General features: G+C 42.8%; 11 protein-coding genes across 11 annotated transcripts; 4 read left to right on the forward strand and 7 right to left on the reverse strand.

Annotated features, from left to right (window-relative positions):
* Positions 1–1,657: 1,657 nt before the first annotated feature.
* BYT42DRAFT_550761 (uncharacterized protein) lies at positions 1,658–2,733 on the forward strand. The gene is made up of 3 exons (XM_051566178.1): positions 1,658–1,917; positions 2,001–2,464; positions 2,538–2,733. Exons 1-3 carry the CDS (start codon positions 1,701–1,703, stop codon positions 2,598–2,600), a joined length of 744 nt encoding a protein of 247 aa, XP_051427893.1. The 5' UTR covers positions 1,658–1,700; the 3' UTR covers positions 2,601–2,733.
* On the reverse strand, positions 2,734–4,106 carry BYT42DRAFT_550762 (uncharacterized protein). The gene is made up of 3 exons (XM_051566179.1): positions 3,880–4,106; positions 3,285–3,790; positions 2,734–3,160 (listed from the first exon to the last, which is right to left on the reverse strand). Exons 1-3 carry the CDS (start codon positions 4,004–4,006, stop codon positions 2,888–2,890), a joined length of 906 nt encoding a protein of 301 aa, XP_051427894.1. The 5' UTR covers positions 4,007–4,106; the 3' UTR covers positions 2,734–2,887.
* A 132-nt stretch (positions 4,107–4,238) lies between these two features.
* Positions 4,239–5,409, forward strand: BYT42DRAFT_3676 (uncharacterized protein). Its single transcript, XM_051563258.1, has 5 exons — positions 4,239–4,654; positions 4,726–4,797; positions 4,871–4,969; positions 5,039–5,146; positions 5,215–5,409. Exons 1-5 carry the CDS (start codon positions 4,580–4,582, stop codon positions 5,332–5,334), a joined length of 474 nt encoding a protein of 157 aa, XP_051427895.1. The 5' UTR covers positions 4,239–4,579; the 3' UTR covers positions 5,335–5,409.
* A 74-nt stretch (positions 5,410–5,483) lies between these two features.
* BYT42DRAFT_609161 (cold-shock' DNA-binding domain-containing protein) lies at positions 5,484–6,489 on the reverse strand (the record flags this gene model as incomplete). Its single annotated transcript, XM_051571225.1, has 6 exons — positions 5,484–5,749; positions 5,833–5,861; positions 5,943–6,055; positions 6,159–6,167; positions 6,257–6,315; positions 6,390–6,489. The coding sequence occupies 6 exons, from the start codon at positions 6,487–6,489 to the stop codon at positions 5,484–5,486; spliced, it is 576 nt and encodes a 191-aa protein (XP_051427896.1).
* Positions 6,490–9,377: 2,888 nt separating this feature from the next.
* Positions 9,378–10,630, reverse strand: BYT42DRAFT_550778 (RGS domain-containing protein). Its single transcript, XM_051566180.1, has 2 exons — positions 9,815–10,630; positions 9,378–9,753 (listed from the first exon to the last, which is right to left on the reverse strand). The coding sequence occupies exons 1-2, from the start codon at positions 10,442–10,444 to the stop codon at positions 9,448–9,450; spliced, it is 936 nt and encodes a 311-aa protein (XP_051427897.1). The 5' UTR covers positions 10,445–10,630; the 3' UTR covers positions 9,378–9,447.
* A 163-nt stretch (positions 10,631–10,793) lies between these two features.
* BYT42DRAFT_488249 (uncharacterized protein) lies at positions 10,794–11,635 on the reverse strand (the record flags this gene model as incomplete). Its single annotated transcript, XM_051563860.1, has 3 exons — positions 10,794–11,015; positions 11,240–11,355; positions 11,449–11,635. The coding sequence occupies 3 exons, from the start codon at positions 11,633–11,635 to the stop codon at positions 10,794–10,796; spliced, it is 525 nt and encodes a 174-aa protein (XP_051427898.1).
* Positions 11,636–11,744: 109 nt separating this feature from the next.
* Positions 11,745–12,686, reverse strand: BYT42DRAFT_3829 (uncharacterized protein). The gene is made up of 2 exons (XM_051563313.1): positions 12,175–12,686; positions 11,745–12,079 (listed from the first exon to the last, which is right to left on the reverse strand). Exons 1-2 carry the CDS (start codon positions 12,599–12,601, stop codon positions 11,790–11,792), a joined length of 717 nt encoding a protein of 238 aa, XP_051427899.1. The 5' UTR covers positions 12,602–12,686; the 3' UTR covers positions 11,745–11,789.
* On the reverse strand, positions 12,687–13,736 carry BYT42DRAFT_3828 (uncharacterized protein). The gene is made up of 3 exons (XM_051563312.1): positions 13,449–13,736; positions 13,018–13,361; positions 12,687–12,880 (listed from the first exon to the last, which is right to left on the reverse strand). The coding sequence occupies exons 1-3, from the start codon at positions 13,555–13,557 to the stop codon at positions 12,773–12,775; spliced, it is 561 nt and encodes a 186-aa protein (XP_051427900.1). The 5' UTR covers positions 13,558–13,736; the 3' UTR covers positions 12,687–12,772.
* A 1,195-nt stretch (positions 13,737–14,931) lies between these two features.
* Positions 14,932–15,941, forward strand: BYT42DRAFT_550788 (uncharacterized protein). The gene has a single exon (XM_051566181.1). It carries the CDS (start codon positions 14,981–14,983, stop codon positions 15,746–15,748), a length of 768 nt encoding a protein of 255 aa, XP_051427901.1. The 5' UTR covers positions 14,932–14,980; the 3' UTR covers positions 15,749–15,941.
* Positions 15,942–17,058, forward strand: BYT42DRAFT_550790 (uncharacterized protein). Its single transcript, XM_051566182.1, has 5 exons — positions 15,942–16,142; positions 16,225–16,344; positions 16,428–16,480; positions 16,555–16,678; positions 16,768–17,058. Exons 1-5 carry the CDS (start codon positions 16,058–16,060, stop codon positions 16,878–16,880), a joined length of 495 nt encoding a protein of 164 aa, XP_051427902.1. The 5' UTR covers positions 15,942–16,057; the 3' UTR covers positions 16,881–17,058.
* BYT42DRAFT_609167 (uncharacterized protein) lies at positions 17,004–17,562 on the reverse strand (the record flags this gene model as incomplete). Its single annotated transcript, XM_051571226.1, has 2 exons — positions 17,004–17,287; positions 17,373–17,562. The coding sequence occupies 2 exons, from the start codon at positions 17,560–17,562 to the stop codon at positions 17,004–17,006; spliced, it is 474 nt and encodes a 157-aa protein (XP_051427903.1).
* Positions 17,563–17,718: the final 156 nt, after the last annotated feature.

Here is a 17,718-nt window from a genome sequence, read left to right on the forward strand (position 1 = left end):
TAGAGTCTTTAGGTATTACGTAGCACCTCACTTTGGGCAGAAACCCGTCAGAAAATCCTACAAACAGGTTAGTTGAAGTTGCTACGATGCTTTCGACTTTTTTTCTCTCACCACAAAGAACTATACCTTTCTCCACTATGCGGAAAGCAATTCACTCAACATTATGCATACATCATAGAAGAGGGGTAAAAACATCAGCAACAAGCAACAGTAAAAAGGTCTATCGTCTTATACTATAAATTTTTACATGTTGGATGGAGAAAAAGAAAAAAAAGAGTATGACCTTTTTTCGATGATGTTTATTTTTTGCCACAAGGGGCGGCTCATTTTTACTGATGAGATATTAGGCCAAAAGGGGAACTCAATTACAGTAACAATTGTCAAGATCACTCGGAATGATCTCCCGATGAGATGCTAGATCATATATTGTAGCTAGCGCATTGATGAGTTGTCTAGCGCTATCACCATCAATAAACTCCCAATCGTTGCGTTTTATTGCTCAATTCGTGGGCGGATCAACTCTATAAGACCAGTAGCATTGTTTCCTATCAACAAGATACATGCTAAGACCTGGGCCACGATTTCGGCAAGGTCAACGAGCATGGCGCTGTAATACTGAACGAGTCTATGTCTATTATTGGGGTTGTTTGTTTTACGTCGTCTTTTCCAGGATAATGCCAGAAGTGAACATGAGTTACATCAGCTATATGATACATTGATCACCTGTGGTTATGCGTACAATACTCACTTTCCAGCAACCAGCAAGATAAGGACAGATGTGGATATGAGTTATATCACCAATGATAAACTGATCAAATTTAATCATGCATACAATACACCAATTTCCCAGCAGGAAAAGGAGGTGTAGAGATCACTTGTGATTATGCGTACAATACATCAATGAAGCACGTTATTCAAACTGCCCTCTGAAAGCATATAAATTCACTTGCTCACCTCCTCTCTTTTCCTTTTCCTTGGAGGCCAAGATCATATAACATCTTTGGCAACCCAGCCCGAATTCGGGTTCATATACACACAAGGTGAGCCAAAATAACCACAATTCAAACTGCGAAATCCATTTACTAAATTTGGGCTCCAAATTTCTTCAGTTGTGTAAGCGGTGACCGTCTTTATGCGACATGACACCAGTGGTGATTGACTCCTTTTCTCAGTCAACGTATTCATGACGACAACTCCTTTTATCAAAAAATTAAGGATCCTAAACCAATCAGGTCCGAAAAGGCGTTCTACTCATCATCGACAAAAAGGCGAGCAGTACGTGATTGTTGGCAGCAATGACGATCATCCCTCCCATTTGGGCCAGACGGAGTATGGATTTTCTTGACGAACTTGCCCATTTCCGGAGGAGTTTTTATTCTGTAGAAATCACATCATTCATCAACATGCATGCAAAATCAAAAATAAAAAAAAAAATAAAGACGTAACTTTAACGGGCACGCTAGTGGATTTGAGAAATAAATTGAAAGGGACACCGGGTCCGTGCATGAGATTATTTCATTTTCACTGAATTTTTCCCCAAAAGAAAGTCTACTCAAAATAGGAAATCTCCTGTTTCAGAAAAATGACTTCAGAATGCGTTCATCGTTTTTGAAAAATGCATATATAAGACGCAACGCGCAGGGGTTTGGCACTGACCACCTCGGATTCTTTTTTTTATCCTATTACAAAAAATATCAATTATGGCCTCCAAAGTGACTATTCCTACTGAACCTACCCCTAATTTGGTCGTGGTGACCAACATCCACAAGACCACGCAAGATAAGGCTATCCGCGAGTTTTTCCTGTTCTGTGGCAAGATCAAGGAATTCGAATTGCAGCCTGATGGCGAGCATCAGAAAGCCCTCATCATGTTCGAACGTGCATCTGCTGCCAAAACGGCCGTCCTTTTAAGCAATGGTAAGATAGTCACAACTGTGGGATAGTTGGTGAGTTCTGCAGAAGCTCATGAGTACGCGATTTTTTTTTATTTTTGTATTTAGCTTTGGTGGACAATGAACACATTCACGTGGAGCCGTACTTTGCCGAGACTCAAAACAACGAAAAGGCTGGTGCGGCTGTGAGCGAGGAAGAAGGCAAGGAAGTGCCTCCGGTGTCCAGCACCATGGCCGAGATGTTGGCGGCTGGTTACACTTTAACCGACAATGTGTTGGCTAAGGGTATCGAATACGATAACAAATACGGTCTCAGTCAGAAGGTGCAGCAATTCTTTGCCCAGATTCAGCAGAACCTGGCTCAGTTGGGTCAAAAGTACCATGTGACCGATCGTGCAATGGAAGTCGACAGCAAATTGGGTGTCCAGAACAAGGCGCAAAATGTGGCCACGACCGCCCAGCAAAAGGCCGAAGAGTTGATGCAATCACCTGCAGGTCAAAAGGTGCAAGGATTTGCTACCCAGATGTTGGACCAAATCAATGCTTTACACGCGGAAGCTCGTCGTATTGCGGTAAGTGGAAAATGTTCAGGTCGGGGAAAAGAGAAAAAGGAAAAAAGTAACTGATCAATGTGAAATAAAATAGGATGAGCGAAAGGGTACCAGCACTGGCGCCACGACCGAAGCCCCCAAGCCTCATACAGCATAAATCCTTGCTTTCAACTTTATCGTTACCGGAAATGACTATTGGTTTATGTGTATAATATGTAACATTTGTATATTTATTGGGTAAACACAGTGCGTAACTTCATAATGCAACCAAAAGAAATAAAACCTATAATACTTCACAAAAAAGAAAATAAAAAAAGGAATGGCATGGGTGGTGTATGTGTCCAGCACATACAAAAAGTAACATTTGACAATAACACCGTTATCATCTGGTATAGGGGTGTGTAAAAATAAAATAAAAAAAAGGCCTCCGGGGACGAGGGAAATCTATTGGTGGGTGGTCTTGAAATGTTTGCGCAAGGAACGACTGTGAAAGTACGCTTTGCCACAATCGGGCACAGGACAGGCGTGGGGTCTTTGCCCTGTATGGGTTTTGCAATGCGTGTTGAGCGAATCCGGTCGGGAGAATCGTTTATCGCATTGCGGACAGGCAAATGGTCGTTCACCTGTATGGGTGCGCATGTGATTGTACATTTTGTGACGCTTGAAGAAGGGTTTGTGATTTCGGAGACATCCGGCCCACTCACAGAAATAGGCAGGCTAAAACAACCAAAAGATTTTTTTTTTGTTTAGCATCTTTGTTTATGTGAAAATCAAACGAGTCAAAAACACAAACAAAAAGGTGTAGCGAGAAAAAACGCCATTTGTTTGGGAAGAAATTTACCTTGCCACTTTGGATGTGATCCGCATGGATATGGCGAATAAGCTGATCAAACCTTGCCATGGGAGGTTTCGTGCAGCCTTTCCATTGGCACACATGCAGTGCCTGGCGCAATGACGGCTGACCACCTGTTACCGTAGTAGTCGTAGTAATAGTCGACAGTTCTGTTCGGAATTGTTTTTCCTTTTCCAACTGGAGCACGCGTTCAATAAGTTGAGACCGCGACAACTGCTGCAAGGTGGAAGAGGAAGAGGAAGAAGAAGAAGAAGCGGAGACCAATGAGGTGGGTGACTGAACAAGGTTCATGTGATGGCCCAACAAGGAAATCATCGGTGCCTCTGGAGACGCGCTCCGATTGTCAGGCGTCAGCTGGCAAGCTTGATAAGTCACGTCATCGGTGATTATCCGAGAAGGAACCAACCCACACGGTTCCGCACATAACAAAGCTTCTGAAAAGAAAGCCGACATCGGTTCCGTAGGAAACATCAAGGATAATGGTTCGGAGCAACCTGTTTTTTTTTTTTTTTCGTTTAGTAGGGTGGATCGAAGCGTGCTTTTTTGGGGAGGGGGAGAGGATTTTGATCGATCAACAAAATACCTTTTTGGGGAGCCCATTCGAAATGGTCTGACGTGTTTGGGGAAGGATACGAGTCTGGCAATGGGTTGGTGGTAAGTTGCCAAAGGAACGAGTCCCAGGGGAGATCGGTGGGGCAAACAGAGTTCATGATGGAAGGAACAATAATAATCAGCACGTAAGGAAAGTTCAAAAGTCAAAGAGATGATGCAGTTTTAACTGTCAGAATAGAATACATAATATTTTTTTTCTTGGGCTTCAGCAAAACTGATTGTCCTTTTATATGATGATCTTCCGCACAGATGTCGAGGTACCGTGAAATCTGGTGTCACCTTGGAAATAAATAGATTCTTAATCATTGAGCTCACAGAAGAAGAAAAAAAAATAATATACTGGGTTAGTGGAAGAAAAAAGAAGACGGATTCCTAGCTTCTCGAATCACAGGTGCCACATGATATAGAAACCACACACTTTTTTGATGTGCCACATGGGTCGGATGGTCACTTTACCGATGAGATGTGACAATGCAGTGAACCCTAAAAAGACTGAGCCAGTTCAGACTCTGCTATTGCCTCATTTGACACTTATTTCAAAGCCCGAATCTATCTGGGCTCTGGCGCTCTGGCAGTGACGTGTGACACACACACACACTCGCTCGACCTAATTCAGCATAACCAGTTTGGGAACGGAAGTCGCTCCACCCGTTCACTCCGACCCGAAAGTTATGGAATCGTTAGTGGAAGCTTCAAGTCAAGAACTTGCTACACAAATACATCCAGACCGAGCAGTACAGTCGTCGGTAATTTACCAAGGATGAAAACCATATGACTGATCTGCAATCCTGACGTTATTGTTTCTTTGTAAAACAAGCTGAATCGATGGCACGATCAAACGTTACAGTGCAGACAACGGATAGAGGAGACAGCGGCCGGTGTAGTTAAGGTAAAAGATTCATATTTGTCAAGAGCGGAACAGTTGTGGATATTTTTATCATTCACACCATGAGGATTTATAGACGCGTGCGGAAACAGACGAGGTACAAGCGGCTGTACAATTACTGCGTGATAAAATGCAGCAGCTGCAGGAAACGTTTGACGAGATTGATCAAATCGAGGTCAGTTGTTATCGCTGTTATTTGCAGATACGAGTTTCTTTATTCATTTCTTTTTTGTTGATGTTGTAGGCGATTGTCAACACTGTCAAAGAGACTTATAATGAGGTGGCGGCCAGTGTTGAAGCGGTTGAAAAAGCCGTCGCGGCCAGCCATCGTACCAAACCTCTGTTCCAACTCGTAAGTAAACGATACGTTTTGAATCCAACATGTTTGGTGGTCTTAACGTTCGCATTGAATTTTTCTAGCCTATAGCCACCCGATCTGCCACGCCCGATATTCCCGTTCAACCCTACTTTCCACCACCACCACCTGTTCAAATCTATCACACAGACGATTTATTCAATTCGAGTAATAAACCAGCCTGATACACGCATAGGCAGATACCAAAAATGGATTGGGAAGCATTGACGAGATCAAAAAACAAAATCAAGTTGTTTAGGAACCCCTTCTAAAGTGTGTGCATGCGGCCATTTAAAAGCAACCACGTCTTTTTTTTTTCTTTGGGGTGACGTTTCTAGACGGCTGAGGATTGGTCGTCCGATTCCACGTTGGTTCCATAATGCGTTGTGTTTTGATATTCAGAGTAACTGTTGGTAGGCAGGGTTTGCGAAGGCGTGGAGGCGGTTCCCGAGGGTAATGGAGATGACATGGATACAGGTGGTACCGGATAATAAGCGACTGGATATTGAGGGAAGAACTGAGGCATATTGCCATACGGCATCATTCCTTGCACAGGTATTGGATATCCAAAAGCTGGATTACTATAGCCAAGTCCATACGCTAACATCCCCGTGTCAATCGTAATGGTTTTCCATATGAGCACAAAGGTTCACCACCTTTTTGTTTTTCATTGAACTACCTACCGTCATATGAATAATTTCGTTGTCCCATCCTTTTTTAAAAATTGATCAAACAATTTCACCATGAGTTTACTATACGAATTCCTCCCAAGTCCATGACCATATGAACTTACGATCCATAGTGTCGTCGACCAGCGTTAGGATCCCCTTTGACTGATGCACCGCCTGGACCAGACACATTGGCCGCCTGCATTCCTTTAGGTCCTTGCACCAAATCATACTCTACCTACAGCGCCCGACGAAACCCCACCGTCAGATATTTATCACTGCTTCTTACGCGATCGCGCGTTTTTCACGTTCATTGTTGAACAATAAGAGTGGCCTTTTACCTGTTCACCCTGTGGTACGGTTGCATACAATAGAATAACGAATGATTGGATGAGTCACTTCATCGTCATGGCATCGAGATTTCCTTTTTTTTGTATACCTCGCCTAGACTTTTAAATCCGCCATCGTGTTGTATTGCTGTATGATGAACAAAGACTTCTAAATGCAAGTTTTGGTTAACATGGTTTGTCTGTGGCAAGCCAAATAGGGTGTCGTTGGAATAGACCAGTGACCTTCTACGTTGGATTGACCTGGTTGATCGTCAGGTATGATAAAACCGTATCCTTTGACTGAGCTGAAAAACTTCACGTGGCCTGTTTTGCGCATCGACATGACAGCTGCTTGCAAGACAACCAATGGCAAAAAACAACAGTTGCAGAATGAGTATATAAATAAACCCTTCTTCTCCACGTTTGGGTTCAGCTTACCAAACCAGAAAGTGAGAAACGAGGAAAAAGAGCGCAAAAATTATGTGATTGCATAAGCGGTTGTTAGGTCGACGAATAAGAGAGAACCATGGAAAAACCCCCCAAACCAGTGTTTCGGGTTAATTTCGGGGCCTCTACTGCACCGTAAATACATCATTCTGGTTGTTAATCCATCCGCACACTCCCAATAAACTTCCACTGTCAACGCAGGATAGTCATCACTCTTTATGTTGCAAAGACATCCGTTTATGCGTGCAGCATTGGCGTACACTATTTAGGTCTTGATGGAAACTTAGACAGTCACAAACTGACGACATCAAGCCGTTTATATTTACACCCATGTTATTAGGGATGTCAACGATCGGTGGTGCCGTGAAGCCCATCTTCTTTGTCTTTGTCTAGCAGGATCATTCCAGACTAATTTTAGTGGCGAATAGACACTAAATAGCAATGGATCGGTCTTGCAAATATGACATTGAAAAAGAAGTCTTGGCTTCTATTTTTGATAGCCGGCCAATTCTAAAAAAAATTCGAGCTCGTTGTATCTTTATTACCAAAGCTTAATCGATTTTATTCTACTTTGTTGAGAAGACACACTAGCCAGAAAAAAAAAAGTCGTCTGTTGAACCGATGCATCATCCTCTTTTTTTTTTTTCAGCGATGGGTTGACGAACAGGCTGGGGGAGAGATGAGCCCCCATTTGACTATTGACTAGTAAAATCAGAATAAGGTCGACAAAAATAGAATAATGTCAGTCATCTCCACTTGAAGTGCTTGTCCTGGATATTCGATGGTCTTGTGGCAACGATAGGCTCCCATCACGGAGGTTCGATCTGGGAATCTTCGGAAGCGCTTTGTTTGGCAATCCCTCTGGTTTTTTCATCCTCAGCGGGAGGTTCCGTCTCATCACGAAATCGAGGTGGCGGCCATTTCGGCATTCATTTCTATTCTTGTTTCCTGTAGACTGATCTTCGTTTCGCAAATTTCCCAAAGAGGGAACGATACCCGGAGCATGTGACCATTGTAATTCATCACTGCACAGCAATCGCCCATCTGATACTTGGAGTCCTCAATTACGGAGCATATGTCAGCTCCCCGACAAGACCACCATGTTGGCATGTGTGTCCATGCAGATAGTGTTACGCAAAATCGCACAAGGCACAGTTAATGTGAATAGCATGTCCTTCTTATCATTTTTGAAATCGATAGTAAAAAACCAGAGGGATTTGAAAAGGTCGAGGAGATTGGAGTGAAATACCGTGTTATTGTTGGATCATGCGTCCATGTTGATCTATTTATCCAAAGAAAATAAACATTTGCCGTTCTCTTTTACACCATCGCATCTTTATTGTTGTAATACAGATTAAAAAAAAAGAAGAATCGTGACGAAGCTGGTCTGTTTCGATTGATAACTGTGATTCAAAAAAGAGAGTTGGCAGTCTAGGCTGCGCCAATTACTTTTTTTTTTTTTTTTTTTTTTTTTTTTTTTTTTTTTACACCAGCAAGATCACATTACAGATATGTGGGTGCCGTTTTCCGAAAAAGAAAAACAAGCAACTTGGCTTGCCCCAATTGATGGGTTGCAAAAACATTGGCGTATTGTCCAAGTGTCATTTTTTTTCTTCGGGGGATATACGGAACGAATACCGTTGAATGCATAGAACATTTTGCCAAGTATTTTTTTTTTTTTTTTTTATTCTTTGAAATGCAGGAGTAGGATCTTTTTCAAAGCTTTTCAGAAATAAACAAGAATGAAACTTTGACTGGTTTATCTCACATGACGCTTTTCTCAGAAATTCGCCGCATTGTATCGTATGCACAAGGTTTAGCCAAGTTTTTTATCGACTTGTATCAACTCATTTACACATGGTCAAGTCAGGACACCGTCGTGGCTTCTGCGCTGAATGGCGACCAGTCTCTTTACCAATGAGGATGGTCTCATTTATTACGTATTTTCCCAATCGGCATCCGTGTAACCATGAACGAAGCTGCACATATCCTTTTCCGTCTGGTGGGCCAACATCACCCAATGCCTAGAAGGGAGAGACACGCACACCTTCATTCAAACGCAAGTTTTTATTCCAAGCCTTGTTCTCATGCATGGCCACGATGTTATTTCAAACATGAAAGGAGAACCGATTACAGTAATGCCCAATATGCTTGTACCGGAAAAAACCTTTTTTCGTTTATCAGAACCTCACCATCACAAGGCACAGTGCCCAGAACGTGGACAGCCCACCACCACCGGATAAATCTGTATCTGAATTTCGCATTTCAAAAAGAGAGAGTAGGCTGATGCGTACGACGCACGATATGAAAATGAATGGCATGGCTGATATATTGTTTTACATTCATCTATGGGTGGTCTTTGTCTAGTGTATAATTTGATTGCAGTCTAAGGGGATGATGAAATACATGTCTAAAGTGTACAGAGAGGTATGATGGGAAGTGTCACTATCACTTTTTCTTGCCAAAGAAATTGATGTGTCGTTGTTTGCTACGGGGAGAAAGTTGCTCGATTGATTTGTCATTGCTCGTAGAGATCAGCTCGTCGACACATCCATTCATGCTGGGTTCGGGACGGTAATAGTTGAACTCAACGCCAATCAAGGTACGACAAAACTGATGAATCATGGATTTCACAAGTTCATAACGTCGTCTTGACGATTGTCCCGTCGTCATGAACACGGGGGAATCCGTATGAGGATTGGTATAAATTACCGCGTGTTGCTTTTCAAGATAATGTAACAATAGATCCACCGCTGTATGCCGACTGGTTTCATCGTAATGTGTGGTATGTTCTCCTTTTTTTTTTAACAAAAAAAAAAAAGATATGAAGAATATCAGTAGGCGAACGCATTGTCTAGAGTTCCATGTTTGACATACCACAATGCTTGACCATCTGTTGAAAGCTATCGGTCGATAGGAATCGCATATAGCTGGATTCAAGTAATGTATAAACGGCACGCTTGGCACTGTTGAAACAGCCATCCAAATCTTTCCTCTGAAGAGCTCCCGTCACATCACGTCGTACTTTATCGTCCAAATTCACTTCAAAAAAACTTTTGCTGGTGAGATAGGTGTTGTAGATATGCTGAGCTGTCGCCAGTTGCTGAACAATGGAAGTGTAAGCAAAGCTTTCGTATTGTTCAATTTCGATAAAGAAGAACTGTATCAAGGATATCTGTGAATATAGTGGTTGTGCGTTTGCGTCATATTTATGCACTTACGAGATTTTCACTGCTGTATTCTTCCAGTAAATGGAATAAGAAGTAACACAAGGGGATTTTGGACTGTAACATGGCCTTAATGCCTTCTTTGCGAATTTCCTTGATACAGATATCGTGAGGCGCTGTTTCTCCGAAAAAGTGATCCAGTTTACGGGATGATCGGGTGGTTTTGATCTTGTACAAGGTATGAACGTCAAAGCTGGGAAGAGGAGCTGATGTGGCTCCAGTGGCGGTTATGATGCTGGTCACCGATGACGATCGTGGACGACCTGAAGAATGGATACTGTCGTCATCGACACTGAGGTGACGAGGATCCGAAGAGTGAGAATCGTTATCGTCTTGCAAGGCCAAGTCCTGAAAGAAGCTTGTGGTGCTATCCGAGAGTAAAACAGGAGTCAGGGGTGGCTGGGAAGTGTTGGACTGCGAGTTGGCAAGACTGTTCCTTCGAGACGATGCTCGGGAATCGCTCAGTAGTTCCTGCACAACCGATGATCGACGAGATTTCGAAATGGATTTCGGAGTACGAGGAGATAAAAGTGCATCACTGCAGCTGGAGGCAGTGCTCAGGTTGATATATGAAGGCCGTCGCTTAGGCTTTGTCGAAGTGGCTACGGATCGCTCGATTTGCATCGCTGGATTTTATTTTTAGGTCCGTGGACGCCACGTGAGAGATAGTAAAAAAAAAAGTACAGTAGACAGGATAAAGCAAGTAGAGAAATCAACTGCAACACACAATCAAGAAAGCGGAAGAAAAAGAGAAAGGATTAAAAAAAAAGGGGGAGAAGCAATATTCAGCTGTCCGAATCATGATGAAATAACCAAAGGTCAGGGACGTTTTCAGATTGGTAAAGGCACTAAACCAATCATTTATTGACAATAAGGTTTCGAACCAATCATACCATGCGATCCTAATTATTTTGAAACATGGATCAACCATGGACCATTGATCGCTTGTACAAGAAAAACTCCGTCTGACCACTTATGATATCATTTTCCGGCACCGATCGGCCAGCCCTCGAAGGAAAGGATCACTTTCCATCACCGCCTTTTCCAGTGCAAACGTTGCTTTTCTTCGCTTCGTGTCCTTCCAAAGCACCGACTTTTCTGATGGCACCGTTCTTAATTCGGACAGCCACATATTCTCTTCCGAATATTTGCCAAAGAAATTGCACGTTTCAATGCCCAACCATTTGTCCTTGATCTCGGCAGGCCGTTTCCGCTGACGCTCCACAGTTTTGACATCGTCAAATACCATCAACTTGGTAACGTAATTCCGTGTATAGAAATGAATGAATATCGCAGGCGAGATGGCCGAAGCTCCAGCTGCATGAAAGAAAAAAGAGAAAAAAATGGGAGGGATAAGTATCAATCAGCACGAGAAATCATTGTGAAATTTTGCTGCGGATGAAGAACATTACCGAGGACGACACTCAGTGGCGGGGCTTGTCCTGTGCTCATCAATGCTGGAACCGCACACAGGCCGCAGATACCGAATAAGGATGCTGTCATTTTATATCGTCGGATGGTTTCGGCAAACGGGCCTATAAAGTTGCTCGAGGTGAGTACGTGGTTGCCAATGACATTGGAACTAGGTTTTCGAAAATCGAGCCCATTGCCAGAGAAACATGCATTACCAATATAGACCAATGTCTTGTTGATAGCTGGGGTTTCGCCCTGGACAGGTTGTGCAATGTGTTTGTTGCTGGTAAAAACGCCTGCGGCTTTTTTAGGGACTTGAGTCGCGTAAGTGGCTTTAGAAACAGTTAATCGTAACCATGAACCGTGGTGGCCGTGGCATGCTACACGAAGCCGATTCAGCATAACCATTTAGTAACTGACAAGTGCAATGATTCAACCATCAAAGCCACCCTGCCGCCCAAACGAAAAAAGTAACAAACATTTCATATCCCGCAATTTCTATTTTAGGCATGTAACTTCTGGTTTGTATCACACTTTTGTTTTTTTTTAATGCAATCTATCTTGTGGACAATTCCATGCTATTAGATGATACATCTCTTGAAGAATCTCGATGCATAGCCCGCCTCAACCGTTCCATCCACGGTCTATTGGGTTGCGCTGGTGACTGAGAAGGAACAGATGCCTCTCGCTCAGGAGTTGCCGTTGACAGTCTCCGCAGGATCCCTAACGGATCAGATCGTACACGGTCTTGCCAGGACTTTTGTTTCACAGTTTCGGTTGGGGGTGGCGAAAAGCAATCAAATTTGCAAAGAGGACATTCGGCTGATTTGGTTTTTAACCATGGATCTAAACAAAATAAAGGAACAGACAGGATGACAGACATATCGATCAATGAAACGATCTAATAACTCGCTAGGACCTGTTTTCAATTTTTTTCTTACCTATGCAAGTGCAATGATACTCATGTTTACACGGCAATTCTCGCACCAGCTCTCCGTGCTTGAACCCCTCAAGGCAGATAACGCACGTATCATCGTCAATGTCATCTGCTTTGAATCCCTGTTCTGACACCACTGACCATCGTTTGGCTAAATTGATGGTCACCGACGGCGTCGGGGCTGGCGTGACCGTCGTCCCCGCTTGATCCATTGTCGTATTATCTGAGGTTGGTGCTCCATTAGTTGAAGAAATAGATTTTGGTTGCGCTTCGTCTTCGTCTTTTTGGATAATGCGAGTGGGCAGTTCGTCAATCTGTTTTTGATCCAGGACGTGCTTGCCCATCGGTAGCATCTCCGGTGGGGGCGGTATGAGTCCTTCCTCCACCATTCGTCGTAGACGTCGATTCTTTTGCCGTAAACGAAAGTGCATGGCCACTAGCCAGTTACCGCACCATGAATTATTTAATCTGATCCCGGAAGAGAATCAAGCTGAAATTTTTACCTGAAGCGAAAAAACTCACTGCTAAAAGGACAATCATAATAATCAATGTAAGTTCCCATGGATTGGCAGTCCCTGAATCGGCGGGCATCATCAGAATTCTCACAGCTTGTTTGCTGTGATTTCGATTAGAAATGTCTTCGGGTACTTTGGCCACAAGTTCGAGGCGATGAAGTAGTTGAAACCCCAAACGATTATTAATGCAATAGGCTGGAATGGTAACATTAGAATTGGGTGGAATAAGCTGATATTGCGCCGAGAATGAATGAATAAAAAAAAATAGACAAGAATAAGAGAGAGTGAATTTACTGGTATGAAAATGTCATGAGGCCGACAGTTTTTCTTACCACGGTATTTTCTGGATTAATGGAATTATTATTTTCTGCATAGACAATGGCGCCGATAGCTCCATCCAACTGGGCCCAATTAAGTTTATCGGCAAAGGAACATGGCCCGCCGCTTTGGATGAGGGCAATTCTGGGTATATCATTATTATCGTAAAAGAGGGAGGATGAGGTTTGATTCGGAGACGAACAAGCCAATCCTCGGTTGTACAAAATGCCCCTGAGACCACTCTTGCTAGGTTGAGTGAGGTTCATGACGGGCTGAATATCCTCATCGTAGCTGATGCTAGCGATATCGGCACTGGTATGCTGGATGGACGACGAATTGGAGTAGATCCATACAACGTCTAAAAAAAGGGCACAGAAAACAGTAGGATCATCATAATTTTTTAATGAGGCTACATAAAAATGGACGATCACTTTTTTTTTCGTACCTTGAGTAATGGAAGGTCTCGATAGTTGGATGAACAGATTCCCACAGACACATGGGGACATGACTATGAATAAAAGAACGAGCCAGTGTGCGTGAAACCATGGTATCATTATTTATAAGATGCAGTAAAAGCAAAACGGCGGCGAAAAATAGTAAGTGAGCAAGCAGAGAGCAGGGAAAACTTTAGAAAACAGAAGGAAAAAGGCGAAAAAAAGACAAAAAGGCGGAGGAGAAAGGGTGAAGGAAAGGAGTTGAATTAAGAAAATAGAGATGACTAACTGACTTTGTACAATTGACCGCACCAAGGGAGAAGGAGAGTAAGTCAAAATACAATCGATTATTTTCTCACTTGTAGATACTCTTTTCCTTCTTTTTCTGGATTCCCTTTTTTTTTTTTATTACTATGATCACGTTTAGTTTGTGGTTTATGCTTTTCATTTGGCTCTCATTATTCTGCACCATCCTTTTGTAATTACATCGATACACACCATACGATATAAATCTTGTTGCTACCTTGGCAATTCTTTCAGTTGACTACCTTTCTGCGTCTCCCCTTGGGAGATCCAATTGAGGGACCTTTGTGTAACGCTTAAGCCGACTGACGGGAACCGAGTCGATCTTCCAGACCACAAACATGACCAGCATTAGAATGATGCATGTCTTTCCTCTAGAGGTGCATGTTGTTGACTGCACAATCATTATAAAAAGATATTAAAGAGTAAAGGTATTGCTTCGTCCCATGATCATTGCATTTTTATTTATCGCCATTGAATTCCACTGAGCGTTTGTATGCATTGATGAATATTTTGCATGAAACATTTCTGCTTGCACATGGTAACTCATCAGTTACTGTCAGCATATGAAAAGTTTTTTTTATTGATTAGAACTGCTTATCTACCTGAAAAAGACTGTTATTCATAGATTGGGTTGTTCGTACTTGGCACCATCATCCGTTACTGTGATACGTTGTCATGACCATGTTAAACTCCGTTCATCAATGTCAAATTATTGATCTCTTCCGATTTCTTTATCCTATGGGCAACATTACATACCAACATTGGTAAAGGACGGTGCACCCTGCCATGATTGCTGCTGAGAGCACCACCGATCGGAATCTGAAATTGACATTTCGCTGAGGTGATGTGAAGCCACATGGGGCTGGTTGCTGTGAGATGGAAACGACAAAATCAACTTGTTTTTTATTGGGATTTACACATCTTTTTCTCGCTATTTAAGCCCGTGTTAGTTATTGCAAATTTGAGATAGCAAGTCTATTTACAAAGGTGGTGAGGGCAAAAAATTATGTTCATCAAATCTTAGTCAGATTTTGGTGTTTGGGCCACCAAGTCATGTAATTGGATGCGGCGATTGTCAAATGTTTCTGAATTGTCTCACTTTTTTTTTCCATGTTAAAGATCGGATTTCCCCTGGGAACGATCTATAAATATTTGCGGACGGTTGCAGATTGTATCGTGTGCCTCATCATTCTCTTTTTTTTTTCTGATTTTCTATTGACCGCTATTAATTAACGTTATGAGCGGTACAGTATTGGCAATTGTTGCCATTGCACTGTCAGTTCTGGTACTGGCTTGTACGTCCTATGCCACGTTTAAAGTTCCATTATTCCGGACACGGGGCTTGGCTCTCAGTGCCTGTTTCTTTTCTGTCATTGAAGCCGCATTACTTTGTGCTTTATGTGGAAATGCATACGCCAGCACTTCTTATGTTCTTCAAGCCTCAGGCACAGTCGTGGGCTACTTATCGACCTTGTTCACATGGATGGTTCTTTTCGACACCTTACTGCTGAATAAGCATGCCTCCATGCAAAGTAAATGGATCCCATATTCGGCATGGTTCGCCGCCATGGTGGCCATTGCTCTCGGAGGCAGTCGTGGTGGCATGCAAGTAAAGGCACCCTACAGCAGCCGTTCGTCCTTCATCGCATTGAATATTACCGCCATGTACTTTATGTGGATATTTGTGATCCTCTTTACTGCAGCCGCCATACGTTGCCGTCGCGATATTGCCCATTTTAGGTCGTTCGTCATTTGTGGCGCTCTTCTCAGCTTAAATCCAGTATACCAATTTGTCTTGACGCTCTGCAGTCTACCCAGCAACAACACATTGTTAGATCATGTTTCCGTCCTGTTCGGTCTCACATTCGTCTTTGGCAACGTCGGTCGATATGTGGCGTTAATCATCGCTTCCTGGTCTAGCCACCATTGGCTCCGACCCCCGAGAACATACACTGTTACCAAGGAGGAGGTAGATGATGGTATCATTGTAAAAGAATACGATTAATCATTACCACCAGTCATCAAGATGTGCCTTTTCGGACCTATACTTCTAAATAATTTTTTGTAATATCCCTTTATTGTATTTTATGCGAAAAAAAGCAAACCACCATAACGTCTACTCATACTTTTACAAATAAAGCCTTTCTCTATGACATATGAACTCGCTTATGATCATTATGTATCCACAATCGCAGGTGTCGCAAGTACAGCGGCAAATGCCTCGCACGAATTTGACGTCATCAAGTGGATTATAGTTGGTGGTGGGTAGCACAGTTTCCCGACCGTCCACCGGCAGCTTTCCATTCGTTGACCAATGAATCATCAAGAGACATTTGATAAAGGTGTGGAATACCGCTTGCAAGGCAACGAGGCCTTTAAAAAAGGCGAATATCAGCAAGGTACTGTCAGTTGCTCCGAGTCATTTCGATTGATTCCTCATGTACTTTTTATTGCCATGGTGATTGAACAATTATGCAACAGCGCTAAGGAGTTACTATCACGCAATTTTGCATTTACGCACGGTGGGTGGCAATGAGAAAAAGGACGAATTCAAAGAAGCATCTGAAAAGCAGCTGGTGACGATTTACAACAACATGTCAGGTAAAGTTACCTAAAGTTGGTGTAGTAGGTCACATCCATCTGTCTAAAATGCGATGGTTTTTGGCCTATCCGTGATTTTATAGCCGTGTACTCCAAGCAAGACAAATGGGACCGTGTTCTGGAATATTCTCAAAAGGTAGGCAGAGGCAGAAGCAGATCCCAAGCCAAGCAAAATCAATACATCATATTGAATCATTGAACATATTTTAGGCCCACTCTCTGGATTCGTCCAACATTAAAACAAAGTTTCGTTTGGCTCAAGCATATTTACGGCGGGGTGATGTCGACCGCGCCAAACCACTTTTGGAAAGCTGCCTGGAGAATAATCCCAATGGTAACCACGTGCCCAAAGCGTCTAGTAGATCCAAAATTTAATGAAAGCACACCATGTTTTGGCTAATGCTTCCTTTTTTTGGGTTGCAGATGGATTGGTGAAACAGGAGATGGCGCAGTTGAAGAAATTAGAACAATCCCAGGAGGCCAAAGAAAAGTCGGTCTATCGAAACATGTTTGCGAAACTCCAAACGGACAAGTGATCCTGATCCTGTAGACAAATGATCCTTGAACAAGGTTTTAAGGTTTCCAAAAATTGGCCAACTGTATACACACTTTTTTGTCCATTTTTGCTTGTGGAATGAGTTTGTTTTTTTGGATATTAGTTATGATTCGGTGAGGGCAATCACCATAATAAAACATGCAAACAACATAATCAGTAGAGCCATACTGTATCCCATCCAACCATGCCCCACGCTAAATAGTCGATGAACAATTCTACGCTGATTTTTGAAGTAATTCAATACTGCCGCGCAAATGCTGACCAGGCCCAAACCGACGAATATACATGCAACAATTCTGGCCTTGGTCGGCACAGCATCCTCGGTCCACGGGAGTGAGTGAGCAGGTGCAAAATGCTTGGTTGGTAAATCAAGCAATGTCATGAAACCTAAACGGTGGACGGTTAAATGGACGGATTCACTAAACAGGACCATTTCGAATGGTCACCACGGGCAATTTCCCGGTGCATTTACCAATGAGACAAAGGGTCATGCCCGTCCGTAACCAGGTCAACATATTGCGTTCATTCGCAAAGTGATCCCGCGGATCAGGGCCTTCAATCTTGGTGTGTATAGATAAATCCAGGTATTTGTATACTTTTGAGCATTGCTGATTATTGCAAGCGATAAATCGTTTCGGCAAACGGGATTCAAGATTCGACATGGGAACAATACAAAGACGGAGGTTACCGGAAATAAAGCATACAGCCGTTTAGATCAAGAAAGAAAAATGAGAAAATCGAACAAAAATTTGAGAATGCACAAATAAGGAAGATGAGGGATGCACGAGAACCAAAAAATAAAGGTGTGGCAAGAAATG

This window comes from Radiomyces spectabilis (assembly GCF_025331425.1).
Source record: "Radiomyces spectabilis strain NRRL 2753 chromosome Unknown BYT42scaffold_1, whole genome shotgun sequence".
NCBI classification, from domain to species: domain Eukaryota; kingdom Fungi; phylum Mucoromycota; class Mucoromycetes; order Mucorales; family Radiomycetaceae; genus Radiomyces; species Radiomyces spectabilis.